This window comes from Sorex araneus, chromosome 1, assembly GCF_027595985.1.
Source record: "Sorex araneus isolate mSorAra2 chromosome 1, mSorAra2.pri, whole genome shotgun sequence".
Taxonomy (NCBI): Eukaryota; Metazoa; Chordata; class Mammalia; order Eulipotyphla; family Soricidae; genus Sorex; species Sorex araneus.
Window position 1 is genome coordinate 437,243,548 of NC_073302.1, and position 9,497 is coordinate 437,253,044.

General features: G+C 53.8%; 1 protein-coding gene and 1 non-coding gene across 2 annotated transcripts; both read left to right on the forward strand.

The window, feature by feature from the left end:
* Window positions 1-1,984: 1,984 nt before the first annotated feature.
* Window positions 1,985-2,057, forward strand: TRNAR-CCU (transfer RNA arginine (anticodon CCU)). Its single transcript has one exon. It is a non-coding gene; the product is annotated as a tRNA-Arg (tRNA).
* Window positions 2,058-2,617: 560 nt separating this feature from the next.
* On the forward strand, window positions 2,618-7,136 carry FMC1 (formation of mitochondrial complex V assembly factor 1 homolog). The gene is made up of 2 exons (XM_012932684.2): window positions 2,618-2,799; window positions 6,757-7,136. The coding sequence occupies exons 1-2, from the start codon at window positions 2,662-2,664 to the stop codon at window positions 6,958-6,960; spliced, it is 342 nt and encodes a 113-aa protein (XP_012788138.1). The 5' UTR covers window positions 2,618-2,661; the 3' UTR covers window positions 6,961-7,136.
* The last annotated feature ends 2,361 nt before the right edge of the window (window positions 7,137-9,497 follow it).

Below are 9,497 nucleotides of genomic sequence, written 5' to 3' on the forward strand. Positions count from 1 at the left end.
AAGCGCAGACCAGAGGCGGAGGGATCTGTGCTCAGGGATCACTCCTGGCCTGGTTCCGGGACCGTACGTGGAACCCTGGAATGGAACCCAGGTTGGCCACCTGCAAGGCCAATGCCTTCCCACTGTACCATCGCTGCAGCCCACATACTTGACTTTCTTCCCTCAACAGCAGATGGAACTCAACCTCCTGCTCCGTTTACTTTGTTGTTGTTTTTGGGTGGGGGGTGGGGGAGTGGGGGAGAGGTAGGGTTTAGGGTCACACTGGCAGTGCTTAGGGATCATTTCTGGTGGTGCTTGGGGAGCTGAGGATTGAACCAGAATTGTCTCCAGCACTTACTTCGGTGTACCATTTTTTGTTTCTTTTGGATTTTTTTTTTTTTTTGGAGCCACATCTGGCAGGCTGTTTTTACTCCCGTCTCTGTGCTCAGGAAACGTAGGGGTTCAGGGGACCCTATGAGGGGCCGGGGGTCAAACACGGGTTTATCTTGATGCAAGACAAGCATTTTAGCCCACTGAATATCTTCAGCCCCGTTCCCCATCCCCTCCCCCCACCAACACACAGGAACATCTATGGGGGGCTGGAGCTTTGGTGCCTCGTGTAGGTCACTATCCTTGCACACGACGGACTCAGGCTCAATCTCCGGCGTCCCTTAAGATCCCCCAGATCCATTAAAGTATGATTGACGGTGATTAGTGATTATCCCCTGGGCTAGACTTTCAGGAAAGGCTGGTCTCGAGCCGGGGAGCGAAGGAAATGGCTTAGTTCTCATCTCCTTGTGTGGCCCTCAAAACCCTAAACGAGGCTGGTGGGCCGTGGACCCATTGGACGTCCAGCATCACATGGTCCCCGCACTTCCGCCCTCGGCCTGGAGGTCCCCACGCTGCGGGATGTTGGGACCCCCCCAGGCCCCCAGAAGTCTTCAACCACTGGCAAATTTGGAGGCGAATGACAGGGCCGTCCCGGGGCTGCTGCTTGGAAGGCGAAACACACAAGGAAGAAGAAAGAGGGCTTGTCCAAACGGCACCGTGGCTGCGAGCATGGTGAGTGCCGGGGGGTATTCCCGGCGTTGGTGCTCCCCGGAGTCAGCGGGCAGGGGCTTGGCCAACGTTCCTGGGGCCTTCGCCAACGTTCCTGGCCCAGAACGGCCGGAGCCACGCGGTGCTCGCGCTGGGAGCGCGGGGGAACTCGCAGAGCTGCTCGACAGCCACGGGGAGAACCCCGGGGTGCAGAGAGAGCGACTGGGCCGCGGAAGCCCGAGCAGAGGGCAGAAGGAAAGGTCAGTCCTGGCGTGGGCCGGGCAAGGGCCTGGGAGTCACGCGGACTTTACAGTAGGGGCGAGGGGGGCGCCCCTGGCTACACTCCCGGGACAGGCGGGTCTCGGACCCGGGAGCGGAGGCGATGGCTCCCGCTGCGACCTCCTTGATTCAACACGTGGTACTGGGCCGAGGCCACAAGCCAGGTCCGGCTGGCCCCAGGCGGGCTCGGCGGAAGTGGCCTCGGCGCGTCCACCGGAAGCAAACGGCGGCCGCAGCGCACGCCCCCTAACGGCCGGCCGGCGCCGCGCTCGGTCCGGAAAGCCGTGACCCCGGAAGGGGTCGGCTGCTTCCGGGAACGCGCCTCACGGGCCGAGGCTCGGGGCCCGGGTGTCCGACCGGCGGCCGCGCGGTCCGCGCGCTCGGCTCCGTGACGCCGCGTGGCCGCGGGCGCGCAGGCGCAGTCGCAGGGGTGAGCGAGCGAGCCGGCGCGGACGCATCCCCGTGTGCGCGCTCGCCTCCGTCCGGCGCGGCGCTGCTCTTCCCAGGGTAAAGCCTTCGGCGCTGTCCCGCGGCCTCTTGTCCCCCTCGAACTACAACTCCCAGCATGCCTCGCCCCACGCCGGTCCCAGTGTGGTAGCCCAGGATAGGCCACGGAGGCGCGCTGGGCCCGTGACGTCCCAAGCAGGAAATCCATTGAATACGTCGTTTGAACGCGTCGTTCACAGAAGCCCCAGTGGCCTAATGGATAAGGCATTGGCCTCCTAAGCCAGGGATTGTGGGTTCGAGTCCCATCTGGGGTGATTTCTTTTTCCTGCCTTTTTCTTTTCTTTCTTTCCTTTAAATCGCTCTTTTTTCTAAAGGGACCCAAAAAGGGAGAAAAAAAAATTGAGAGCTATGATTATTTAACTCTGAAACGGAACTGGGTCTATGCGGTTTTACTGGCTGTGGGCTCCGGCCCGCGAGAATCGGCGTCCTCCAGGGCCTCCCTCCCGGCCGTCGTCCCGTCCCGGGAGACTGCTGCATATTGGCATCTCCTCCAGAAAGCGTGAAACGCGCGAAAACAAGACCCCTCTTTGGGCGGGTTCCCTGTGGCACGTGAAGCCCGGTCCCGCCTGGCGCTCTCGTGGCCAGGGGCTCCGCGTCGGCAGGACGGGGAGGGGCAAAAGGGTCAGGCGGCGAGGGTCCAGCAGTACGGACTGCCCCGTCCGCGCTTGGCACTCCCTCGCTTTCCTCTGGGGCCGGCGGGCGCCGCTCGGCCCTCGCCTCCTCGCTGCGCAGGCGCGGCCGTCGGGCGCCCGCTCGGTCCTCACCTCCTCACTGCGCAGGCGCGGCCGTCGGGCGCCCGCTCGCCGCTGACCTCACTGCGCAGGCGCGGGCCGCCCGGAAGCGGCCGAGGACACGGACATGGCCGCCCTGGGCTCCCCGGCGCGCACTCTGCGGGGCCTCCTGCGCGAGCTGCGCTACCTGGACGCGGCTACTGGCCGGCCGTACCGCGACACCGCGGCCTACCGCTACCTCGTGAACGCGTTCCGCGCACATCGGGTACGGCAGCCCGGGCTCCGGCTGGGGCGGGGCGCGAGCGACCCCACGCCTGCCTCCGCGGGCCCACCTTCCGCCTCCCCCCAGCCCCGGGTCGCACCGTTAGCGGGCCCTGGGCTCGCACCGAGGGGCGCCGCTCCCGAGGCTCTCATTGGCCGCTCGCTTGGCCCCTGCGGAGCCCGGAGTCGGGACCGGGAACGCGGGCCGCATCCCCTCCCGCCCTGTCCCTGGAGAGTAGACATTCGTCTCTTCCCTTGCATCTCGGTTTGGCTGGTTCCTAGCCCGAGACCTTTGGGTAAAAATGGCATTGTCGGTGCCGAGTGCTTGCTTCTGCATGCGAGCGGCGCGGGTTGGATTCCCCCCGCGTTGTATGGCCCCCACAGCAAAGCCCACTATGGTGCTTAAACCAAAGACCTCTTCAAGACCAGGAAGACTTACGTTGCATCTGAGGAGAGCCCTAAGTCCCATCCCCAGCACCTCAGGGTTCCCGAGCACCTTCCCGAAGAACGCCCCTAAGCATTTCTGCGCGTGGCCCAAAGTTGCGAGCTATTTTAGAAACAGGAAAGTGGATGGGAACCTGTTTGGAGAGATGATGGGAAAGGAAGCGTGGCATATCCGAGCCAGGGACGTTAACCCCAGGAGCCCCCAGGAGCCCCCAGGAGCCGTACAAGGACTCCCTTTAAAAGAAGTGCTAAGGCCAGAGCTGACCACCGGGGAGATACTCCCCTCCCCCGCACAGCAGGAAACTAATTCAGCAGGAATTTGTAGTTAGGTCAGCTGGATTAGGGTTAGCAAGCAGTTGGGGGAGATCTGAAAGACCCAGGAGAGTGAAAGGCCAGAGTGTAGTGAGCACCCGGCTGTAGTGACTGATGTAGAAAGTGAGGAGAGAGTGGGCAGTATCTTTATTTCATTGGAAATGTAATGGAAGATGAACATGATTGTAGTTGCACCTTATGAAAGCAAAGTCCTTAGCACAGAGGCTTGGGAATGCATTTGAAACGTCTGTGATTTCAAGTAACACCCCTCGGGTGCATAGGAGGATTTGGGGAGCTCTTTTGATTTTCCTTCTAACCCAGATCTAACTCAAACCATCTATGCCTGTTATCTCTTGGGATTGTTAAGGAAGATAGTGTTTTGGGTTTGGGGCTTTTTGGGTGGGAGGGATTATAGGGAGAAGCAAGCCACATACAGTAGTGCTTAGGGTTTACCCCTGGCACTGTATTCAGGGATCACTCCTGGCAGTGCTTGAGGGACAGTATGTGGTGCTGTCAAACCCAGGTCAATTGCATACAGTGCAAGCACCTTATTCGTGAGTGTACTATCTATCTGGACCAAGAATAGAATTTCTACATCATCTGTTCTTTTGCGACTCATTTACTATGCATGTTGCTGAATCTTCTCACTCAGCTTAGGTGAATCAAGATCAGTCCTTTAAATGTCTTAAACTTACATAGAATTTGTTTCAGATCCGAGCTAGAGTGATAAAACAGTGGGTAAGGCACTTGACTTGCAGGCAGCTAAGCCAGGTTTGCTCTCCCCAGCAGCCCCTTCTGCCCCCCCCCCCCCCAGCACCTCCAGGGGTAATCCCTGAATGCATAGCCAGGTGTGGCCAAAACCCAGCAAAAACGAGAGTAATTTGAGGTGGAGAGATAGTATAGGGGACAGGGCGCTTGCCTTGCAGACGGTGGACCTGGGTTTGATCTCCAGCATCTCCTGTGGTCCCTCCAGCACTTACAGGAGTGATTCCTGAGTACAGAACCAGAAGTTATCCTTGAGCTACCCTTTGATATGTTGAAGTTTGACACTTCCATTCTCATAAGTGGTTATTTGTTTTGTTGTGTGTGGCGGGGGAGAGGGTTGCGGGCACTGCCCACACCGGCCATGTTTAGGGACTAATCCTGGGGTTTCTCAGGGTACTATATGTGGTGCTGTGTATCGGGCTGGGGTTGGCAGCATCAGACACAATCATCTTTCTTTTTTTTTTTTTTTTGCTTTTTGGGTCACACCCGGCAATGCACAGAGGTTACTCCTGGCTCTGCACTCAGGAATCACCGCTGGCGGTGCTCAGGGGACCCTATGGGATGCTGGGAATCGAACCCGGGTCGGCCGCGTGCAAGGCAAATGCCCTACCCACTGTGCTATCGCTCCAGCCCCACAATCATCTTTCTTGCTGTAATACCTCTGGCTCTAAGCTTTGACTAACTCAGGAGGTTACACTGAGGGCCATTGAGATAGCGCCAGGGACAAGGGCACATGCTTTGTGTCCATTGGGAGCTCCCTGCTGTCCCTGGCACTGCAGGGTCCAAGCAGCAATGCAAAGACAAGCCCTGTCGTCGTTCCATCTGGTCCACTGGCCAAGATTGGCTTCCAGTGACCCCATGAGGAGCAGGAAGCAACACTGCTAAACCTCCAGATTCCCTAGTTCGAGGGTCTTGTTAGGGCAGTTAGCACCAATTTTTTTTTTTAAACCAGTTTATGCCTTTCTGGATATACCATACTAAGATAACTCCTGTGTAAAAGGAGAAGTTGAAAAAAATTCTTTTTTGGTATTAAAGTTTCAGGGGACTAGAGCAAATAGTACAGCGGGTAGGGCATTTGCCTTGCATGTTGCTGATCTGAGTTTGATCCCCAGCATCCCATATGGTCCCCCGAGCATTGCCTGGTGTGAATTAAAAAAAAATTTTTTTTTTTTGGTTAGTACACTGGCAGAGCACTTGTCTTGTATGCAATTGACCTGGATTTGATTCTCAGCATCCCATGTTCCGCCAGGAGTGAATCTTGAGTGTGAAGCCAAGAGTAACCCCTGAGCATCACTGGGTGTGGCCCATGAGCTGGGGTGGGGGGAAATTGAATTTAATCTTCATGTAAAATTCCCCGTAGCTTAACTGGAAGTCAGCACTCATTCAGTCATTCAGTTTTAGAATCATATGTAGGCAGGATACACATTTCACTTCTGATCAGTTTCTTTTCACCTGAGCTTCATTTCTCAACCATATGCCCCACCCCTTGGGACCCCCAAGATATTCCAACATGGAGACAAGTCACTGGTACAGCTGATGGGGCACCTGCTTTGCATGCAGCAGACCCAGATTAAGTCCTCAGCATACGGTTCTCTGAGCCTTGCCACAGGGATCTGAGCACAAAACAGCAAACAGATTCCAGGGGGCTTCAGGTGAAAGTCTGATAAGTACGGAAGGAACCTGGAGGAAGGGTCCCTGGCAGAGCACCTTGGGCAGCACGGCCTGAGAGCTGGCCTGTCCCTTTCTGGGCTTAGCATCTGTCCTCGCCCACTCCCGGTGCTATTACCTCTCAGGGAGCACTCTTCGGCGTCTGGGGGGCCATATGTGGTGCCCAGGACTTAACTAGGGTTGGCTTCATGCAAGGCAAGTATCTTACCGCCTGTACTATCTCTCCTAACCCCAAAGTGGTTAACAAGGATTTATTAAATAATTTTTGGATAAATTTATAAAACTAAACCTCATTTATTTATTTATGTCTTGTATTTTGGGTCAAATAGTCATGCAGTAATGCACAGGGGTTATTCCTGGCTCATGCACTCGGGAATTACTCCTGGCGGTGCTGGGGGACCATATGGGATGCTGGGAATCGAACCCGGGTTGGCTGAGTGCAAGGCAAACACCCTACCCACTTTGCTATCGCTCCAGCCCCTTAAATCTCAATCTTTAACTCAAGGTATGTCCATGTTTCTTAATCCAAATTTCCAGGAAAAAAGACAAACTAGTAATTCAACTTTCTTTCCCAGATAGCAATACATGTTTAGCAGAATTGATCTATTTAAAGAAAGTTTGTGATAGGTGAATTCCAATACCATTTCACACTGTTTGGAATAATGGTGCTAGGCAAACTTGATTTTTGACGAGATTAAAGTTCTTAATTTTATTTTTTAATTAAAATTTTTAAAAATTGAAAATAAAATTCTGGCCTTGCTGCTCCCCCCAGGTCACCAGTGAGAAGTTGTGCCGCGCTCAGCACCAGCTTCATTTCCAGGCGGCCACTTACCTCTGCCTCCTCCGCAGCGTCCGCCAGCACGTGGCCCTCCATGAGGAGTTTCATGGCAAGGGGGAGCGCTCCGTGGAAGAGTCGGCTGGCCTGGTGGGGCTCAAGCTGCCGCGCCAGCCCGGAGGGAAGGGCTGGGAGCAGTGAAGACGGAGAGAGACTCCGTGTGTGCCGCTGCCTTCATTCCAGAAGGTCATTTCTATATATATGTATTTATCATTAAATTATTCGGAAAAGTTGAGGATTTTTCTCTAGTTGTGTTGGTTATTTCTTGGGGCGGTTTCAACCTTATTCAAGGAATTTATTAAATTTCTTTCACCAGATTGATTGTCTTGGTCTTTTTATTTATTTTTTGCTGTGGGGAGGTGGGGTATACCCAGCAATGCTCTGGACTTACTCCTGGCACTGTACAGACAATCAGTCCTGGTGGTGAGGAGGGGACCATATGGGATGCCGAGGGTGTAAGGCAAGCACCTTACCCTTGCCCGTGTACTGTTTCTCCAGACTAATCTTGATCTACTTTTAAACCCTTTCTATTTATTTGATTTTCGGCCACACCCGGCAGTGCTCAGGGGTTGTTCCTGCCTCTGCGTTCAGGAATTCCTCTTGACCAACCATATGGGATGCTGGGAATCAAACCTAGGTTGGCTGCATGCAAGGCAAGTACCCTACCTGTTCTGGTCCCTTAAAGCTTTTTTTTTTTTTTTTTTCTTTTTGGGTCACACCCGGCGATGCACAGGGGTTCCTCCTGGTTCTACACTCAGGAATTACTCCTGGCGTTGCTCAGGGGACCATATGGGATGCTGGGATTTGAACCCGGGTCGGCCGCGTGCAAGGCAAACGCCCTACCCGCTGTGCTATCGCTCCAGCCTCCGCTTAAAGCTTTTTTAGATGTTGACAGCACAGCGGGTAAGGCATTTGCCTTGCACATGGCCAACCCGGGTTCAATTCCTCCGTCCCTCTCAGAGAGCCCAGCAAGCTACCGAGAGTACCCTTCCCGCATGGCAGAGCCTGGCAAGCTACCCGTGGTATATTCGATAATGCCAAAAACAGTAACAAGTCTCATAATGGAGACGTTACTGGTGCCTGCTCGAGCAAATCGATGAACAACGGGACGACAGTGCTACAGTGACAGTAACACAAGCGCTGCAAAGATGGCTCAAGGGCTGGATCACATATGGGAACACTGAGTTCAACAGTATCCACACGGTGACCAAACTCATTGAAGTTTCAGGATAGTTCAAGATGCCGCTCTAACGTTCACACCTAGCTGACAAGACACAAAGTGGGTGCTTGCGGCTCGAGAGACAGTTTAAACACTGGTGGAAGGATGGTGTCGGAACATAAATGACTGAATCTGTATCTAATGCTGACGGAATTAGAGAAAGATAGTTGAGCGGGGCACCAAAGGTGCTGCTGGAGCTTCCGGCTCAGCGCGCTGAAGGCAAGCCCGAGACCGCCGCTCTGCAGCAGCCTTCCTCTTCCTCTTCCGCATCCAGCCAATCAACGGCCTGCCTCTGTGGTGGTTGTAGTCTGGTTTGGGGTTCATACCCAGAGGTGCTAAGGGATTGCTCCTGACAGGACTTGGGGACTATATTTGGTGCCGGGAGTCAAACCCGGGTTAGCCATTTGCAAAGCAATCCCTCACCTGCTGTGCTGTGTTTCTGGGCCCGTGCAATGGCGGTAATATCCTTTTCCCAATCAGCCTTGTCTGTCCTTAGAAAAGTACCAACAATCTTTTATTCGTGTATGTACTTGGTAGTGTGGTTATAATGGTTTATGGTATTACTGTACAGTTAATGCCTCCATACGACCAAAGTCCCCTTCCAACACTCCTAATGTGGGGCTGGAGCGATTGCACAGTGGGTAGGGTGCTTGCCTTGTATGCAGCCGACACGGGTTTGATTCCCAGGATCCCATATGATCCCCTGAGCACCGGCAGGAGTAACTCCTGAGTGCAGAGCAAGGAGTAACTCCTGAGCACCGGCAGGAGTAACTCCTGAGTGCAGAGCAAGGAGTAACTCCTGAGCACCAGCAGGAGTAACTCCTGAGTGCAGAGCAAGGAGTAACTCCTGAGTGCAGAGCAAGGAGTAACCCTTGTGCAGTGCCAGGTGTGACCCAAAAGGCAAAAAAAAAAAAAAACTCCTAATGTGATCTTGAAGCAGATCCTCATTTACTCCTGACCTTTCCCATTTATTAATTTGTTTTGTAATCTAAGGGTTTGTCCCTGTTTTATAATGTAAATTCCCTTGTTTTTTGTCTGGATGTTACGTGAGTGACATCATCTGGTATTTGTCTTCTCTCTCACTTCATTAAGTTGATTACCCTCCAGTTCCATCTATGTTGCAGTGAACTGCAAGGATTTCATCTTTGCTTTCAGCTGTATTAATACTTCATTGTGTATATCTGCCACAGGAATTCCACCCACTCTTTTTTTGCTGGGCATTTGGGTTATTTCTATATTGTACTAAGTTCTACAGTGGATATAGGTGTACATAAATTTTCTTTTTGGTTCACACTGGGCAGTATTCAGAGCTTACTCCTGGCAGGACCACATGGGGTGGGGATAGAGCTCCAATTGCTGCATACAAGGCAAATTTCCCACCCACTGTACTCTGGCCAGCCCCGTCTCTTTTGCAGGGCTAGGGGAAATTTGGTTTTGGGTTTTGTCTGAAGATCACATC

Excerpts from the sequence above, each read along its gene's own strand:
- FMC1 (XM_012932684.2), top strand. The coding sequence starts at position 2,662 with ATGGCCGCCCTGGGCTCCCCGGCGCGCACTCTGCGGGGCCTCCTGCGC. Across the intron at positions 2,800-6,756 it reads ACGCGTTCCGCGCACATCGG|GTCACCAGTGAGAAGTTGTG; the intron begins GTACGGCAGCCC and ends TGCTCCCCCCAG.